Source organism: Myodes glareolus, chromosome 22 (assembly GCF_982192425.1).
Source record: "Myodes glareolus chromosome 22, mMyoGla1.1, whole genome shotgun sequence".
Lineage (NCBI taxonomy): Eukaryota > Metazoa > Chordata > Mammalia > Rodentia > Cricetidae > Myodes > Myodes glareolus.
The window spans coordinates 12562490-12582926 of NC_142047.1; the positions used below are offsets into that span (position 1 = coordinate 12562490).

Sequence of the window (20437 nt, forward strand, 5' to 3'; positions counted from 1 at the left end):
GCCAACCAGGTATTGCCTTAGGGTAAACTGAGACTCAAGCCTACCTTCCTGTTGGTTTCTATAGAGCCTGTCTTGGCAGGTGTGTACCAAGCTGCCCTGGGTCCTACATGTGTATGTGTGTGTCATGTGTATGTATGTTAATGGTATGTGTTAAGTCAAATTCCTGGTTAATGGTAATCTGCCACTGCTAATGTAATAAACCAATCAAACCAAATCCATAAATTCAGGTTTATTCTGAGTAAAGCATTTCTGGGTAGCCCCATGGGAAGTTGAGGAGACCATGAGGTGAACCCACAAGGCGAGGGTTTTTTAATGCCTTCCGTGGGTGGAACCACTGATGGCGGGCTTTCTTGGGGCAGAGTCTGGACTGAGGCAACTCCAGGGGAGGAGGCTTGGGGTGGAGCTTTCACCAGGGCATTCCAGACTCTTTGGGTATATGGACGCCAGGGCCTGGAGTGAAGCCTCTACCTGAACACCCCAGACTCTTTGGGTATATGGATGCCGGTTCTTGTCTGGCTTTTTCCTGTTGACAAGAGATGATGTAGGGAGTGGGAGCAGGAGTCGGTGGGCTCACATTCAGCAGCAGGTGTGGTTGGTTCATTTAAGGTGTGACATCCAGTTAACTGCCATCCTGGAGACTTCAGGCATCTGTTTCTCGAGGAGCTGAGAAGGCAGGTTGCTAGGAGAAAAAAGAGATTATTGACACCTGTCCTAGCTGTACTGACAAAGATGAGTGTGCCAGGAAGAGAAGCCGACAGGCCCTTCATTGGGACATCTTGGAAAACCAGAGGGTGGAGGGTCCCAGTTGCTGGACAGACCAAGAATTCCGAACAGGTGTTCGCTTGAGTCTAGAGAGGTGGTATTGTTCTTTTAAAAAGAATATGATGGGATGGCCCCGGGCGGCTTGCGGAGTCCGACAAGGATGGCCGTGAGTGCAGCGCCATGCGGCCGGGGGGAGTCAGGCAGGCGGTCACGGCAGATAAAAGGCTCATAGGACATAGTATTATTTAAAGAAGAGGGAGACATTTATTGCTTTAAAAAGAGAAAAGCAGAAAGAACAAAGACACACGTACACACGAGAGGAGACAAACACACACACGCACACGCACGCACCCACACACACACACCAGAGAGAGAGAGAAGATGGCGGCGGGGGGAGGGTCAAAAGTGGCTGGGATGGGCGTGGTTAGTTCTTAAAGTGTCCCAATGGAATAACAGGTGGTACCTACCGATGAAGTTCCAGGAGCTGGTGCAGGTGCTGGCGCTACCTGGAGAGCCCTCTGCAGGTTGGCGCTACCTGGAGAGCCTCTGCAGGTTGGCCTTGGCACGGGTCTGGCAGGAGGGTAGACCTGTGCAGGAATCTACAGGTGTCTGTAAAACAACTGGAACAGATTTATGTCTTGGTGTCACAGCTTTAGGTTAAAAGGCATGGACGTTTTAGCAGACAATTAGAGGAAACTTAAAACTTTTGAACCTCTGAAGTTCCATCTGAAACCTGTTAATCCTGGGCTATGGAGCCTGTAAAAGAGGCTCACCTGTCTGTACTTCCAGCAGTCAACTAATGAAGCAACGTGCTTCTAGTGCCCTAGTCATTAAACACCATCCGGCGGATCTGGGAGGGGTAAGTAGGTGAGCAGAAGTGAGACAGCTTTTCCAGCTCCCCAGGCCATCCCAAGTCTCTGTGGTCTTTGGCGAACACCAGTCTCAGAAGCAGTACTTGCTTTTAGCAGCTAACCTCAGGAGGCCTGACAGATTTTCTTTCTTTCTTTTTTTTTTTTAAATTTATTTACTTATTATGTATACAGTGTTCTGTCTGTCTGCATGCTTGCTGGCCAGAAGAGGGCACCAGATCTCATTACAGATGACCGTTAGCCACCATGTGGTTGCTGGGAATTGAACTCAGGACCTCTGGAAGAGCAGTCAGTGCTCTTAACCTCTGAATCATCTCTCCAGCCCCCTGACAGATTTTCTTGTGGGGATAGGGTTTGGTCTACCTGTCTTGGCAGGATGAGATGATCGATACCCCAGTATTCTGTTGGCAGGGTCCAGGCAGTTGATGAGGTAAAAAACATTTTTTTTTTCTGTGTGGCTGAATCTGCCACATCTGAAGTAAGCCTCCAGGAGGAAGTTCTTCTGCAGCTATGTTGAAAGACCCCTGAAGTGGGGAGACTCTCACTCAAGTCTCGGAATAACACGACCCCCCAGGAACTCACGAGAGATCGTCCTTGCTGCAATCACATGAGGTTTATTGACAGGACAGGAACCAGTGCATGGGGGCTGAAACTCATTTCCCATGCAGAGGTAGAGGATTTCAACCCCAAGTAGCTGGGAGAGGGGGTATTTAGGGGAAGAAACCACAACCCAAAGTGGGTAGGGTGGGCGTCATTGGAAAATTCCAAAAATACCAGTGATAATCACAAGGGTGTAACTCCTGTTTCTCAAGATTATTCTCAAGATTATAATCTAACTTTATGGTCAACTAGTTCCTGGAACAGTCACTGAACTGGCTAACCTAGATTTTTGGTTCTTCTCTCCCTGCTAGATTTTTGGCTCTATTTTTTTTTTCTGCTAGATTTTTGGCTCTATTTTTTCTGCTAGAGGGGTCTGGATTTATCTGGGTCTTTCGTCTTCCCACTCTGGGAATCTTTCAATGTATCTTCTTGGAGGAGCTACAGGATGCTGCAGGAGCTAGCAGGTCTCTATTATAAGAAGCTTTTTTAAAATGCCATACTCTCAGATGGGTAAGGCGCTTGAGGACCAGCGTACCATTGCCTGTCAGGTATATCTAAATAAGGCATATAAGTTAAATTTAGACATATAGTTTACTCAGTTTACCAATGTTAGTAGAGGCAAGATTACAAAGAATATAGATCAATAATATCAAGGGGTTTATTTTTAGGTTATAAAATCTGACTGCAGGCAAGATTCATTCCTGTACTTGAATGTAGAGGTGCAGCTTTACTATCTCAGTAAATCCTCATGATTATAATCCTTGTTTTTAGGATATGACAGGAATTATCATATAGAAATATATTGTAACCCAAAGAATATCAGAGAGGAATATCTCCTTAGTGGGGCCAGAGCATGTGGGTGCCCTTGAAAGACCCCTAGTATAGGGAGACTCTCACTCAAGTCTTGGGATAACATGACCCCCACAGTAACTCATGAGAGACTGTCCTTGCTGCAATCACACGAGGCTTATTCGACAAGACAGGAACCAGTGCACTGGGGCCGAAACTCATAATCCACGCAGGGGAGGAGTTCGACCCTGAGTAACTGGTGTTACGCTTTTTTGTCTCTTTAAGAGACAAGCCACGCCTACTCCTGGTGACCCCTCCCTCTCGCTGGCATCTTAGATCTCTTACTGTCCTCTCTTGGGGCACGCACATCTCTCTGCTTCCACCCTTCTCTGTCTCGTTCTCCTCCTCTCTTTCTCTGTCTCTCTCTCTCTCTCTGCCCCCCCTTTTCCTTTACCCTCCATAACCCCCTGAATAAATATTCAACCTCACTCTACATGTTGTGTCTATCCATGTCTCTGTCTCCTGCCTGCCCGCCATGTGTCTCCCTGTCTGGGACCAGCAACCGGGGATCTTCCAGGGACCTGCAGCCGTCTCTGTTTGGGACCAGCTGCTCCCAGAGCCCCCTGCCTGGCGCCACATGGCCCCGCCACAAGTCGCTCTCCCGGGACCCGCCACGAACAAAAAAAATCATAAAAACTGGGAGAAGGAGTTTTTAAGGGAAGAAACCACAGCCCAATAATCCAAAGGGGGTAGGGAGGGCGTCATAGAAAATTCCAAAAATACCAGTGATGATCATAGGGGGGGCAACTCCTTGTTTCAAGATTATTCTTAAGATTACAATCTAACTTTATCTTCAGCTAGTTCCTGAAACAGAGTCACGGAACCTGCTAATCTTAGATTTTTGGCTCTATTTTTTCCTGCTTGGGGGGGGGGTCTGGATTTATCCAGATCTTTCACCCTTACTAAAGATGACAGTGAGGTTTTTGTTTTGACCTCAACCAAAATGGCCACTATCTATGTGTTTGTACTTTTTTTTCTTTTCTTTTTGTTTTTTTTTTTTTTTAGAGCAGCTGTAACCTGGAGTTACAAATCTTAACAGATTTTAAAACAAGCACACATACACACACAGGCAGAAAGCAAGCATACCGTGGTCACCTTATTTACACATTTTCGTCCTTGCATAAAGAACGGACAAGACTTTTAACAAAAACAAAACTTTAACAAAAAGGACTAACACAACTCTTCCCGGCAAACCATGTTAGATGAGCAACTTAAAAGTCCTAAAGAAAGAAAGAAAGAAATCATAAGAACGAAAGGCTTTTTTTTTTTTGTGTGTGTTAAGACAGCTCTGCTGCCTGGAGCTGTGGTGAGAACAGAACAGGCAGGAACAAACATGAAGTGGCAGGAGCCATGTGGAGACACAGTCTGTTGCAGTTTAAGTTGTGGGTCTTCCATGCTGTTAGGGGAGGGGGCAAACAGTCATGTTACACATAAATCCCAGTGTAGCTGGCAAGCATAGGCAAAGTGAGAGTGAGCGTCCAAGAAAGGACCACGTTAGGAAGCTGGAAGGGCGATTGGATGGAAGCAAGGAATACAGACAGGCAGAGAAGCAAGGAGATAGCCTGCGGGCAAATGCAAGAACAGAGAAAGGCTGGGGAAAGGCACACGCAGGAGAAGAGGGACGGAAAAGCGGTGCTCAGGAACCTGGCCGGGGTAACTCAGCCCCAGTTTGGATAAATTTTATAGGGTGTTCTGCGAGAGCCGGAAATTTAACGGGAACTTGACTTTACAGACTCCATCTTAAAGGAAGGACTCCATCCTAAGTCATCTGGTGACCGGGAGCAGAACTCAGTTCCAAGAATATGTTGTGATAGCAGTATTTGAACGGATACCCTAGAAATAGCCAATTAAGGAGCAGGGCAATAAAATTTAACAAGGTCCAGATGTTTCTGCAGACACCCTGACCACAAGCGTGGTCCTTGCAGACATTCTGGTAACAGCTGTGGTTTCACGCCCAAATTTTGACCAATGATTTAAAAGCACATCTTTTCCCCATACCCCCTTTCCCCAATCCCGAAACCCCAAGGCATGTACCTCCCTGCTTGCTGTTTCCCCCGAGTTCGGACTGCATCCCTTCATCTGCTGCATCAGTATGTAGGAGACTCTAAGCTCGAGTTTGCTGAACGACGTCCTCGTGTATTTGCATCGGAAATTGACTCCGTGGTCTCATTTGGGGTTCTGCGGCGTGGTCATAACAGTCTGTGGAGCCAACTTGGACCCGGAAGTATCCATTTACAAGTCGTTAGCCAGAGACCCAGAGACTAAGATTGAGCATCCTCCAAAGACGCCTGGGATCCAAACAGTAGGAGGTTTGGGGTACCCCTGTGAAGGAAGGCTCCCATACAAGGTTCTCAAAAGATGGAGACGTCTCTACCCCTGATCAGACCAGTTGTCTGACACTGCAGTGTCTTGACAGGCGGTTGGAAGGCAGAAGGGACCCTGGATCCCTTTAGAGGCCGTGGCTTGAAATAGGGTAACTCACTGAGCAAGTCTGACAGAGGGCGGGGAAGGGAAAGTGGTTTCTCATGGCCAGCTGGTAGTAGGAAAACTCAACTCTACTTGGATTCAGCACCAAATATTAAGTTGAATTCCTGGTTGATTGTAATCTGCTTGTTACCACTGATGTAATAAGCCAATCAAACTGAATTAATAAATCCAGGTTTATTCTGAGCAAAGTATTCCTGGGTGGTCCTAGGGGAAGTTGAGGAGACCACAGGGGAAATCACGAGTTGGGGCTTTTTAATGCCCTGGGGGAGGAGTGAAGACACTGATGGTGGGCTTTGGGGGGAGGCAGAGTCTGGATTGAGCCAACTCTAGGGGAGGAGGCTTGGAATGGAGCTTCCACCAGAATACGATGTATGTGTTCCTATGTGTGGTGTGTATATTGTGTGGGGTGTGTGTGGTATTGTTGGACCCTAAAGTCCAATTACCGAGGAGGAGTCACCCCAAGAGACCACTCTCACACTGCAGTTGCTGTAAAAGCAAGAGGATTTAATTCTGTCGCGACAGGGTCCTTCAGCATTTGAGAAGCCAAAAGACCCTGAATGACTGTCACAAGCTACTTTTAAAGCAAAAAGTCATAGAAACAAGGGGGGAAACTTGAGGGTTGTTTTTCAACTATTAGGATTGGTTTATTCAAAGGGCTACTAATAATAATTGGTCTGAGCAAGGGCTGGAGGGCGGTTGCCAGATCAGGCGAGGTAAGAGGGAACATCTGAGGGTTACTTTGACCCCTTTCCAGAGACTGAGTCAAAACATCTGTGGGCATCTGTGGGTTATCTTGTCCCAATTCTAGGAGCGGAGTTCTATTTGGAGAACATCCACAAGGACTCAGGGAGATGGAAAGTTCCCAACATTCCAGTACGTGCAGGTGCAGTTGTTAGGTTCTCAGGGGAGGGGGGGGGAAGCACTAAGGCTGAGAGGCCTCAGAAATGGCCTCAGAGTTGTCCTAGAGTTCTGCAGTATGTATGTCTGTGTGTCTCTTTCTGTATGGTATGTGTCTCTGTGTGTGGTGTATGTGGGAACACAGGTGTCATGGTGTGCCTGTAAGGCCAGAGGATAATTTAGAACTTGTACTTGATGAGCTATCTGATTGGCCCAGAAGGAACTTTATGTATTTTTTTCTTTTCCTTCTCTTTCCCTTCCTTTCCCTTCTTTTTTTAAAACAAAACAAAACAAAAAAACCCCTGTATTTTATTTAGAAAAGTCAGTATTTCCTTTATTTATCTAGATATTCTGGTTTTTTTTTGTTAGTTTGTTTTTTAAGACAAGGTTTCTCTGTGTAGCCCTGGTTAACCTGGAACTCACTCTGTAGACCAGGCTGGTCTTAAAATCACAGCGATCAGCCTGCCTCTGCCTCCATATTTTTGGGATTAAAGGGGTGTGCCACCTCTGCCTGGCCCTTCTCTTTCTTGCTTAATCCCAAGAGCTCATATTTATTAATATTTCAATATAAAATACATATCAACTTTTAAAAGTCCAGTTCTTTACTTGGTCTACACTTTAAAAGTTTGGTCTCTTTAAAATACCCGAATCCAAAGTATCTTACAAAAGCTTAAAGCTTCTCAGAAATATTTAAAATTCCAAAGTCTCAGAATTGTGGGTTCCAGTTTAAAAGAAGTTAAACACTTTACTACTTCAAGAGGGAAAAGTCAAGGCCCAGTCACAATCCAAGAAGTAAAAGTGTTCAGTGCCTGACATTTGGTTCTCGTTCACTAGCCTCTGGACTCCAAAGGGCCTTGACAGTGGCCCTTCTCCAACTCTGCCACCCACAGCACATGGAGCTTGTGTCACAAGCTCAGGATGGCTCCACTCCACAGTGGTGCAGTCCTTGTTGGTCACCATACGGTCCTGGCATCTCCCAAATTCTGGCGCCTCTACAGTAACCGGGCAGCAGCTTCATCTCCTGGACTCTGGTCAGGGATTCTGACCCTGCCTCATGATTCTAAGCCTCATCTTCTCCCCATGACACCTTCAGTCCTGGGGCTTCTACTACCACTGAGTCTTCACCTTCACTAATGGGCTCTCCTGGTCTCTCATGGTGCCAAGCTGCTCTCCATGATTCCCTATGCCTTCAAAACCAGTACCAACAGGGAAAGAAATTCTCACACATTGCCAAGTTCAGCTGCCAGCACAGGATACAACTTTGGCTCCCTCTGGACCACAGCTTCTGTGTGCTGGCCCTAAGGAAACACTTCCCAGATTTCACCTCAGTGATGCTGGTCTTTTTTTAATCATAGCTGATTCTTTTTATTTTTTATTGCTTGTATTGAGCTCTGCTACCTTCCCTTCCAAGCTCCTCCCATTCTACCCTCTCCCATGTTCCTCATGTTACCAATTTACTCAGAAGATCTTGTCTTTTTCTACTTCCTATATACATTAGATCCATATATGTCTTTCTTAGGGTCCACATTGTTGTCTAGGTTCTCTGGAATTGTGAATTGTGGGCTGTTTGTTTCCTTTATGTCCAAAAGTCACTTATGGGTGAGTATATATGATATTTGTCTTTCTGGGTCTGGGTTACCTCACTCAATATGATGTTTTCTAGATCCATCCATTTGCCCGAAAATTTCAAGATGATATTATTTTTTCTGCTGTGTAGTACTCCATTGTGTAAATGTATCACATCTTCCTTATCTATTCTTCAGTTGAGGGGCATTTAAGTTGTTTCCAGGTTCTGGCTATGACAAAGAAAGCTGCTATGAACATGGTTGAGCACATGTCCTTGTGGAACGATTGAGCATCCTTTGGATATATATCCAAAAGTGGCATTGCTGGTTCTTGAGGAAGGTTGTTTTCTAATTTTCTGAGAAATCACCACATTGATATCCTAAGGGTCGGTACTAGTTTGCAGTCCCACCAGCAATACAGGAGTGTTCCCTTTTTTTCACAACCTCTCCAGCATAAGCTGTCATCAGTGTTTTTGATCTTGGCTATTCTTACAGGTATAAAATGGAATCTCAGAGTTGTTTTGATTTGCATTTCTTTGATGGTGAAGGATGTTGATCATTTCCTTAAGGTCTTTCAGCCATTTTAGATTTGTCTGTTGAGAGTTCTCTGTTTAGGTCTGTACCCCATTTTTATTATTGGATTTTTGTTCTTTTGATGATCAATTTCTAGAGTTCTTTTTATATTTTTGTATTTAGATCAGCCTCTGTCCAATATGGGGTTGGTGAAGATCTTTTCCCATTCTGTAGGCTGCTCTTTTGTCTTGTTAACTGTGTCCTTTGCTTTACAGAAGCTTCTCAGTTTCAGGAGGTCCCATTTATTAATTGTTTCTCTCAGTGTCTGTGCTACAAGGGTTATATTTAGGAAGTGGTCTCCTGAGTCATTGCAGTCAAATGTACTTCCCATTTTCTCTTCTATGAGGTCTGGAAGTCATGTGACCACCTTCCGTATGGCCAAGTATGAGCTGGCCTGTAAGTTTGGCTGCCATACAATGGCCTGTATATAATGGCCTGTATAATATTGCCCCAAGGTCAGGATAAAAATCAAGTCAACATTTAATATAGTAAATAATAAACAGGAATTTATTTATTGAATAATGAAATAGTACACAGGAAATTCTGTGTCTGGCCTGTGAAATATTCTTTCACCTCTGAGAGTGGAATATAGTCCTGATGTGCCAACATCAAGTGAAAACTATCAGTGGGTCCCATACTACCGTGACACCACGGGAAAGGCTTTCATACAAGGCTAAGGATGCCATTCTGTTGCCGTCCCACAGAGGCAGCTTACAACAGGTTACCACGCTGGTCTTGATAGGTTCAAGCGACCCGTGATTGTCAGGAGAGCCATCTGAGGAACAGAAATGAAGTTGAAGCCACAGTTATGCAGGAGCCTTTCGCTAGAATGCTGTGGACAAAATCACAGTTATCGCAGGTTGAGAAATCGATCCCACACATAAGAACAATCACTTATGAAAGATGAAGCCTTCACCCATGTTTCTATTCCCTTTTCTTCATGCCTCCCATCTTTTGTGTGTGTGTTCATATGTGTCTTCTGGAGCACTGCCTGTGTCCACTCCCATGTGAGTAGGAGGGTCTCAAGTGTCATACTTACCTTGCTTCCTGAGACACTCTCCTTGAACCTGTGACTTGTCAGTAACTCTAGATCACCTGTACAAGGATGAAAAGGGGACTTCTCCCTTCCACCTCCATAGAGGTAGGATGATGCACTCCCACTGGTCTTCAAGGCTTTTATGTGGCAGCTGGTTCTGAGCTCACGCCCTCACGTTTGAAGAGCGAGCACTTGGTGGAGTGAGTTATTCCTGTCACTAGGAGGGCAATTTGATGGCTACGTTCTCATCTCATGATATCTCTCAGGAGCCTAATGTTATCCACAGAACAAATGAATAATTGACCCTGTGTGGTGGTCAATCCCTGTTGGAGCTCTGTATGGAAAGCAAGAAGAGATTGTGATTGAATGTGTTCACGAGTGCTTGCAAGTTAAGGAAGACCAAAGGCTATTATGCATTTCCTGCCAATGGTGAGCAGCTTGGGGAATCAGAAAGGTTGGTCAAAAAACAAAAACAACACAAAAGAAACCACATGATTTCTTGACTTGTGTGAAGATGAGCAGTGTGGATTTGCTGTCTGAAAGGGACAGAGAAGCCACCACATGCTTTCCTGAGGGAAGACCGAAGGGCAGATGAGGCTGGTGCCTTCGAGACTTTGAAAGGAAGTGCCATGGCTTTACTGGATGGTGTCCCTAATGGATTCTGTAACCTTGTCTGTCAGGGACAGATTTCTTTCACATTGTCCCTGGCTAGACAGCCTGTGCTTGGGGAGAGCTGAGCAGACATGTGTGTCCCATTCTCACCTTCCATGGTGCTCAGCTTGAATTCTCTGGCCACCTGCCCACCTGCCTCCCATTCAGCTTCACCACGACAGGAGACAGATCATGATGTCAGAGTCACACAGAGTTTGTTATTCTCCCTGCTTTCCAAAGGCTCATGAGAAAGCTGTGAAGATCATCCTTTGCTTGATTAGATGGCTTTCCCAACACCAGGAGCTGATTGACAGGGCACTCCCTAAACTCCATGATGCCCTGCGCTGGTCCAGGACTTATGTTCACATTGACTACTGTGTCTGATAGTCAGGGGCTGGAAGACACTAATGCTGAATGCCCCACCTCTTTCAGCAAGTTGGCAGAGAGGCTGTGGCATGGGTTGGTTGACGGGCTGCCACTGTGGTCAGACTTCCGTTGTCACATAAGGCAGACCACTGATGGTTTTGTATGTTGTGTCTCCCAGTGAGGATTGAGGGGTGTGCCTGTTGTTTGTTCTTTTTCTGAAACTATCTAGCCCATTCTGACCGTGTGAGGTGGTCCCGAACATCCAATTGGGTGCAGAGAGGCAAACAGGGCTCCTCTAGGTGAGGGGTTCCACAAAAGAAACTTTGTTGTGGATTTGACTGAGTGCAAGGGTCTCTTCTGTCTTCCAGACATCTGTATGGAAATGCAGGTTTGTAACTTTCAAGAGAGACAGTGGTGTCATCGGCTCTCTGAGAGAGCAAGGAGAGCAGAAGGGTGGGGACAGTGACAGTCAGAGCTCAGGGAGATGCTACCCAAGAGTTTGCTCTCCCCATCCTGGATAATATATGGCTTAGTTTGAATGAGAATGACTCCCATGGATGGACATGTTTGGATATGGAACAGGAGGTATGGCCTGGAAGGAGGAAGTGTCAGTAGGGGTCACAGAGCTTTAAGGATTCTACAGCCAAACCATTCCAAATAATTCTCTCTCTCTCTCTCTCTCTCTCTCTCTCTCTCTCTCTCTCTCTCTCTCTCTCTCCCTCTTTCTCTCTCCATATGTGTGTGTATGTATTTTTGTGTGTGTATACAAATATATCCCTCTCTCTAATCTCTCTCTCTCCCTCTACTCCATATATATTCTCTCTCTCTCTCTCTCTCTCTCTCTCTCTCTCTCTCTCTCTCTCTCTCTGTGTGTGTGTGTGTGGGGTTTGCTTGAGAATCAGTATCAGCTATCACCTCCAGCTCCAATGTCACGACTGCCTGCCTATTGCTAGATTCCCATCAGGATGGTCATGTACTGTGGAACCTTAAATAACATGCTTTCTCACTTAAGTGGCCTTGGCCACAGTGTTTTGTCAGCAGAATGGGCTAATTCAGTAAGTGAATGCTAGAATAGGTATCTGTCTGCACCAAGGTCCTATCTCAAAGGTCCTAGGGTATCTGCAAATGATTCTTGACACAGGGAGACAAGTGTCAAGCCCTCCTCAGGATGACCTGCTGACCCACTGCCCCATCAACACTAGAGTTCGGCACTGTAGGCTGCCACAGGGACTGTGTGTGCAAGCTGTGCTCAGCGGTGGCTGAGGAAGTAGACTGCTGTTTGCTAAGCTGATGCAACACCCACATTCAGAAAGACCAATGCCAGCATTCTCAGCAGACATAAAGCCCGATTCATTGGTGGATTCCATCAAGATCAGGCTTCAGAAACTCATCTTCCACACAGAGACACTCAGAGAACTCAAACTAATTCATCAAAATCAGCGCTTCTCAACCTGTGGGTCTCAACCTCTTTGGGGATCGAATGAGCCTTTCACAGGCTCACCTAAGATCGGAAACAGGAGCAAAGGTAACTGCTTTTTGGGGGTCTCCACAACATAAGGAACTGTATTAAGGTTGCAGCATTAGGAATATTGAGAACCACTGATTCAAATAATCCCCTCAGACAAGAACCCTGGATTCCCTGTCAGCTGGGAAGCTCTCGCTGACACAGAGCTGTTCACAACCTGCATGGTGACCATGAGGATTCTGCAGTCACCTCACTCAGCAAGAATGTACACAATAACACTGGCTGATACCTTGTAGCTCCATGACAGTGACTGTTTTCCCCAATCTAGACCCCGGATGTCATCACTGGACACAAAGCCGGCCAAGGATGCAGGCCTTGTCCAGCAGTGATGTTCCACAGTCCTCTCAAGTCCTAGTTACCTTTTCACAGTAGCCAGAAAAGTCCTGTAATTTTAGACAATCAGAGTGAAAGAATCATTCAATGGGATAAAAATACTACCACAGTTTCTAAACTTCTGGAACATGGGAAGGGCAGCATGGACCCTGGTGGCAGGAGGCTGTGAAGAAAAGGACGCAGATGCTACCAGATCAGCCTGTGGTTGGATAGAGCAGAAAGAGGAGGCTCCTGGGAAGGGGTTGGCTTGAACCCCCTAGGGAGGCATGGTCTTCTGCTCCTGAGTACCCATGCCCTGCACCCCATATCTCTCTTCTCCAGGGAGTTTCTCCCGATCAGCCCGCCCAAGGTCCCTGTCCTTGCCCTACCTGCTCATCTCTTTCTTCTCAACTGCGTGGCTGGAACTGGAATTTCCCATGGGCAGACTCCTCCCCTTCCCCAGCGTCATGCCCTGTCCCCCTCACTGTCTTACTGATTTTCTTCTCTCTTGCCTTGTCCCACAGACCCCTCTCCTCCTCTCTGCCCTGGATGTGGACTTCTTTACAGCTGGTTATCCACAAGGATCTTCAAAAATTAGGGGACGATTTGGTGAAGACCCCATGTCGTGTGGAACATGAAGTTGCATAACGTAGATTGCAGAAGTTGGATGGCTGACTCTTTAAAATAGGGTTCCCGTGTGTCCGACTTCTGTGTCCAGCCATAGCGCTGGGACAAGTATGAGCTTACCTTGTGGGAGCTAACAGCTCCCACTGCAGGGAGAGGAGGGGTAGAGAGCTTGTCAAATGTTGTGTCACAAGGCATGATGTTCAGGCACATAGCTCTTAAATGTTCTGGCCTGGTACCCTCTTGTGGCTGGTAGGCCACACCAGGCCGAACAGCAGCCATGGTTTATGAACCATGGCCCCAGGCCTGTTCTTCAGACCTTGAAAGGAGACACAAACAAAGGACTCTGTTAGTGACTCTGACATAGACAGGACTCACCACTGGGCTAGCCTGTTGTTCCACAGCTCTCTACGTGATTCCTCTTGCCTAACCTGATCTCCCTACCCCAAGCCCAAACCCCTCTCCTTCCCTCCGCTGCCCCTGGTTGCATCCTCTGCTTCTCTGCTTCAGGCTCAACTTCCCCAAATCCATATAAAGGGGTAGAGTGGGAACGCTCCTTCTAGGGTCACAGACATTAGGGTTCGTATCCTATAACAGGTGCAGCATATCCTTGGCAAAAGCCAAGATCTAATACACAAGAAATCACTGGGCTTGTCTAACCGGGCTCATTGGGACTCCATTTCCCACCTCTCCCTGTCCCTCACCTGGGGGTTGGGGTTCCTTCCGTTGGGGTGAGGAGGCAACAGAAGAAACAGCAGCAGAGACGATGAATTTGCCTCCTCACCCCTTTAAGGCACCATCTCTTCTTCTTCTTGTCAGGGTTCTGGTTTCCAGCATGCAAGTTGTCTTCACGGTCCACATTTGGGCTAGGCTGGCTGCCCACGGATTCTTCATATTCCTCCCTCCGGCTCAGGAGAGGGGCCAAGGACTCCTCACTCCCCCAGGGGGAGCCAGGGATAATGATGACTTCGGGATATAGACATGGGGGCACAGGACCACCAAATGTTACATTATTCTCTGTGCCCTGGCCTGGGTCATCACCTATGGTGCCCTCATTCTCCCTGCTGAGGCCAGTGCCCCTGGTGACGTGGGGGGCTTCACTATGACTCAGGGGATCACAATAAGTTACATCAACTCCATTGCCCTCTCTTGGGCCATGGCCTGTGGTAGACTCAGTATCCCTGCTGGGGCCAGGGTCCTTGGTGACCTGAGGGTCTTCATTGTGGCTCAGGGGATCACAATCAGTTACATCAATTTCTTTGCCCTCTCTTGGGCCATGGCCTGTGTTGTTCTCAGTATCCCTGCTGGGGCCAGGCCCCTTGGTGACTTGAGGGTTTTCATTGTGGCTCAGGGGACCATGATAGGTTACATGAATTGCAATGTCCCGGCTTGGGCCATGGCCTGTGGTGGACTCAGTAACCATGCTGGGGCCAGGGCCCTTGGTGACCTGTGGGTCTTCATTGTGGCTCAGGGGATCACAATCAGTTACATCAATTCCTATGCCCTCTGTTGTGCCATGGCCTGTGGTAGACTCAGTAACCATGCTGGGGCCAGGGGCCTTGGTGACCTGAGGGTCTTCATTGTGGCTCAAGGGATCACAATCAGTTACATCAATTCCTATGCCCTCTCTTGGGCTCTGGCCTGTGGTGGACTCTGTATCCCTGCTGGGGCCAGGGCCCTTGGTGACCTGAGGGCCTTAATTGTGGCTCAGGGGATCACAATCAGTTACATCAATTCCTATGCCATCTGTTGGGCCATGGCCTGTGGTGGACTCAGTAACCATGCTGGGGCCAGGGCCCTTGGTGACCTGAGGGTCTTCATTGTGGATCAGGGGATCACAATCAGTTACATCATTTCCTATGCCCTCTGTTGTGCCATGGCCTGTGGTGGACTCAGTAACCATGCTGGGGCCAGGGCCCTTGGTGCCCTGAGGGTCTTCATTGTGGCTCAGGGGATCACAATCAGTTACATCAATTCCTATGCCCTCTCTTGGGCTCTGGCCTGTGGTGGACTCAGTATCCCTGCTGGGGCCAGGGCCCTTGGTGACCTGAGGGTCTTCATTGTGGCTCAGGGGATCACAATCAGTTACATCAATTCCTATGCCCTCTGCTGGGCCATGGCCTGTGGTGGACTCAGTAACCATGCTGGGGCCAGGGCCCTTGGTGACCTGAGGGTCTTCATTGTGGCTCAGGGGATCACAATCAGTTACATCAATTCCTATGCCATCTGTTGGGCCATGGCCTGTGGTGGACTCAGTAACCATGCTGGGGCCAGGGCCCTTGGTGACCTGAGGGTCTTCATTGTGGCTCAGGGGATCACAATCAGTTACATCATTTCCTATGCCCTCTGTTGTGCCATGGCCTGTGGTGGACTCAGTAACCATGCTGGGGCCAGGGCCCTTGGTGACCTGAGGGTCTTCATTGTGGCTCAGGGGACCATGATAGGTTACATGAATTGCAATGTCCCGGCTTGGGCCATGGCCTGTGTTGGACTCAGTATCCCTGCTGGGGCCTGGGCCCTTGGTGACCTGAGGGCCTTCATTGTGGCTCAGGGGATCACAATCAGTTACATCAATTTCTATGCCCTCTGTTGTGCCATGGCCTGTGGTGGACTCAGTAACCATGCTGGGGCCAGGGCCCTTGGTGACCTGAGGGTCTTCATTGTGGCTCAGAGGATCACAATCAGTTACATCAATTCCTATGCCCTCTGTTGTGCCATGGCCTGTGGTGGACTCAGTAACCCTGCTGGGGCCAGGGCCCTTGGTGACCTGAGGGTCTTTATTGTGGCTCAGGGGACCACGATAGGTTACATGAATTGCAATGGCCCGGCTTGGGCCATGGCCTGTGGTGGACTCACTATCCCTGCTGGGGCCAGGGCCCTTGGTGACCTGAGGGTCTTCATTGTGGCTCAGGGGATCACAATCAGTTACATCAATTCCTATGCCCTCTGTTGTACCATGGCCTGTGGTGGACTCAGTAACCATGCTGGGGCCAGGGCCCTTGGTGACCTGAGGGTCTTCATTGTGGCTCAGGGGATCACAATCAGTTACATCAATTCCTATGCCCTCTGTTGTGCCATTGCCTGTGGTGGACTCAGTATCCCTGCTGGGGCCAGGGCCCTTGGTGACCTGAGGGTCTTCATTGTGGCTCAGGGGATCACAATCAGTTACATCAATTCCTATGCCCTCTGTTGGGCCATGGCCTGTGGTGGACTCAGTAACCATGCTGGGGCCAGGGCCCTTGGTGACCTGAGGGTCTTCATTGTGGCTCAATGGATCACAATCAGTTACATCAATTCCTATGCCCTCTCTTGGGCTCTGGCCTGTGGTGGACTCAGTAACCATGCTGGGGCCAGGGCCCTTGGTGACCTGAGGGCCTTCATTGTGGCTCAGGGGATTACAATCAGTTACATCAATTCCTATGCCATCTGTTGGGCCATGGCCTGTGGTGGACTCAGTATCCCTGCTGGGGCCAGGGCCCTTGGTGACCTGAGGGCCTTCATTGTGGCTCAGGGGATCACAATCAGTTACATCATTTCCTATGCCCTCTGTTGTGCCATGGCCTGTGGTGGACTCAGTAACCATGCTGGGGCCAGGGCCCTTGGTGACCTGAGGGTCTTCATTGTGGATCAGGGGATCATAATCAGTTACATCAATTCCTATGCCCTCTGTTGTGCCATGGCCTGTGGTGGACTCAGTAACCATGCTGGGGCCAGGGCGCTTGGTGACCTGAGGGTCTTCATTGTGACTTAGGGGCTCACAATATGTTACATCAATTTCTATGGCCACTCCTGGGACATGGCCTGTTCTGTCTTTAGTATCCCTGCTGGTGCCAGTACCCATCGTGACATCAGGGACTGTAGTTTGGCTTGGGGGAATACCATCCCAGTCTTCGATATCTGTACATTGACTTTTGCAAGGGCCCATAGTTTCTTTGTGGTCTTCCCCCTGGCTCAGGGCACACAGCAGAGTAAGGCCTGACCGGAAGTTGATGCTGCCCTTCTCCTGCACCTCATCCTCTCCGCTGTCATCCTCCATGTCTAAATCCTCCATGCAGGAGAAGTAGTCCTCCTCTGACTCACTGTAAAGATCAGTTTCATTCGAGTTAGTACTCTCCATCTCCTCAGAAAAATTCTGTGAGGCCAACAAAACCGGCCAGCTCTTATGCCCCAGTTTTTCCGTTTCCTCGTCCATGACCCTCACCCGTCAGGGTGGGGGATGGGACCACCACAAGATTCTAGAAGGAAAAAGACAAAAGCAGGTCTAGAGAAGTTTATGGCTCTAAATGTCTAAATCATGAAAATCATCAAAAAATTAGCTACCTCAAACCTCCTAATGATACATCTTAGGGTCAGAGGTTAAAAAGAAAATAAATGTCAACCCAAACCCCAAAGCAATTATGAGAAAGCATAAGAAAGAGCAGAGACGAAATAAGTGGTCTCTTAGAGTTTGAATCAGAGACCAAAGAAACAAGGATCTGGTAATTTGAAAGGATGAAGTCAGACAAACCCTTGACCTGCATCACCCAGAGAGAAGATTCAAACTCTTGAAATGTGAGACAAGACATAAAGTATGAAGGAAGTACAAGTAGGACCTAGGGAGCCCTGCGTGTGTGTGATGTGAACTGACTCTAAACAGTTGATACTCCTGTAAGCAAGAGATTTCTTGAATTATAAGAGACACTAACGTTGATAAGATGTTATTAAACCTACATAGCACTTGCTGCCTTCCAACTACTCCACCCTGAGCATGAGGATCAATTCCACATGTTATAAAACATTCACAGGGATCAATTTAGGGATGAGATGGAAAGAGAAACACAACTTCTGCTAGCAAGGACATCTCAGGACCAACAGAGTGCATGATGGCTCTTTCCATATAACAGAGACCACTGCTCCTCGGGAAGCATCAAAAAGCCACGAAGAAAGATCATTGCAAATATAGTCTTGAAAGCCAGTATAATCCTGAGGCTGAACCCATAACAACAACAACCACAACACACACACACACACACAGGATTAAGTGTACCCCTGTGTCCTTGACCAACATTCACTTGTACATCTGTTATCAGATTCCTTGCTTCTTCACACAAATTCAAACAATCCATGACAGCTTGGATGTTTTCTATTCACAGAGAGTTCAACAGGGAATCCTAGGACAATTCTATGGGGAAACTATCTAACAGGCATGTAAGGAGATCAAGTGAAGAGGTCCATACTTAGCCACAAAAACATCAACTTTTGTTGTTCTCTGAAGAAAAAATAGACATGATGTTCGTACTGCAATCCCCACCCCCTTTCTGGTTCCAGAGAAATGGTGACTAGAGCTGTGCATCATTAGCTCGAATCCTAATTGAAATGGGGGACTTTGGGGCACACACCAGGGGCAGCTGTAATGTCACAGAGCAGATGAAAAGGATCCCAGGTCATTGTATACATCTATAGAAGTGTTACAGAGGATTCCTTATTTCACACAGATAAGGTTTAAAATAAGAAAAATGAAACTAAAGTAAAACGTGGCAAAAATATTTAAATGGAACAATTCAGCAAAATGAACACATAAGCAGAAATCTGTGCCTCAACAAAAAGCATTGATTGTATGTATCAAAAACAACTGAACACAAAATCCAGACAACAAAGAGGAAATCTCCCAATGTCAAGGTCCAAGAGATTAGGAGATTCCAGTTTATGAGGTCAAGTGTAGAAGTCTGGCTGCTCTCTATCCAACAAGAGTTTCTCTGCAGCATCAAGACAAACCGCAGTCTGCTGCAGGGCCTTATAGGATGAGATTTCGATAACTTCTCACAAAGGCCTTTTGTGATGTCACAGTAAGGAATGGACCAGTAACAGCAAAAAGACCAAAAGATGATTCTCTACCCTGCTCCAGGGACTACATAACTTTTGTCAAGGCTGTGAGCAAATCCCCAACAAAATACAGCTTAAATGACAAAGGGTAACCCTCTCTCAGGCTCTCAGGGGACAGGGAGGGGTGGCAGATGAGGAGCTGGGGACTTGGGAAGGTAGGTCTGAAGCAGTTGGATACATGACTTTGGCAGGTCCCTGGTGTATCCAGCCACCCAATTCCTCCTGATGTCCTAGGCTTTTATGACTTCCCCAAACTGGATCAGACTGCACCTCCTGCTAGAACCCAGGCATTCAGACACATGAGAAGGTGTGAGACCATTCCTATCAAACCTGAGCAGGACACTTTGACTTTAAGAACATAGTAAGCAGGTATCACAGTAACAAGGTAACAAGTGATATAGTAACAAGGTGGACAGACTCAGCAACTCTGTGCTGACCTTTGCTAGGGACGCGGGTATGGACTAGAGAATGAACCCATGGTGTGCCCCAATGCCCTTTGCACTAGGATGCTAAAGTTCTCTAAGTATTCTGATGACTACAGACATCGTCTCCACACTTCACACCTTCAGCTCCTTTATCTAAAACTCATATAGACGGTCATCTAAAGGATGCTAGCCCTCCCCGACACTGGGATGCTGTAATAAAATGGACTGTACCTCATGGTACACATGACATGTTTTTGGTCTTTTTTGCAGGGTGTTGGGGTGTAACATAGCAAGTGTGGAAGATAGCTACCAGGGTAGATGAGCATTTAAGTGCTCCAAAGGATCTGTGAGATAAAAGATGGCACAGGTAGATGTGATAAATCTTCACACGGGGTTGAAAGAGATGGCTTTAAAGCTTGTCCATACTAGTAAACTTTGAAAACCAGAAGTATTAAATTTAAGGAATGTCAAGGAATAATCATGCTAAAGAATAGATATACAGGACTAGTAAAGAGAAACTGAATGAAAAGCACAAATTAAGTCAAGAACCACCTCAGCGACAGAAATGAAAACCAGAAAACTGGGAAGCAAACTCACTGTTTGGATGTCAAAGCAAATGAATAGCGTCTGTTTTCGTAGATCAGTAATATCAAGGTTTATATGAATCAATATACGAGCTCAACAACTCTGCACCTAACCAAGCTAGTTTCTCTGCAGAGTGAGAAGCCCCAGCCCTAGCCAGGGCCTCATGTGGGCAGAGTCTGCAACTCCTCACAATGGCTCCAGTGAGGTCATGGGGGAAATGAACCAATCACAGCTATTTACAACCCCCCCAAAAAACCCACTTCACCTTCTGTCTCCCAGGACTGCATGGTTGTCTCACTGCCATGACCAATTCCCTGAGAAGCAGCAACATTTGCTCCATAGGTTGTGCTATGGCTCAGACTCTCAGAGGACAGGGAATCCATGTCTGGGGACTTGGGAAGATGGGTCTGAAGCAGCTGCTTACATGGCTTTGTCATGTCCTGTTGCCT

General features: G+C 47.3%; 1 protein-coding gene across 1 annotated transcript; it reads right to left on the reverse strand.

The window, feature by feature from the left end:
* Positions 1 to 11636: 11636 nt before the first annotated feature.
* LOC148118421 (uncharacterized) lies at positions 11637 to 17308 on the reverse strand. Its single transcript, XM_087900632.1, has 3 exons — positions 16954 to 17308; positions 13821 to 14811; positions 11637 to 13435 (listed from the first exon to the last, which is right to left on the reverse strand). Exons 1-3 carry the CDS (start codon positions 17306 to 17308, stop codon positions 13402 to 13404), a joined length of 1380 nt encoding a protein of 459 aa, XP_087756758.1. The 3' UTR covers positions 11637 to 13401.
* Positions 17309 to 20437: the final 3129 nt, after the last annotated feature.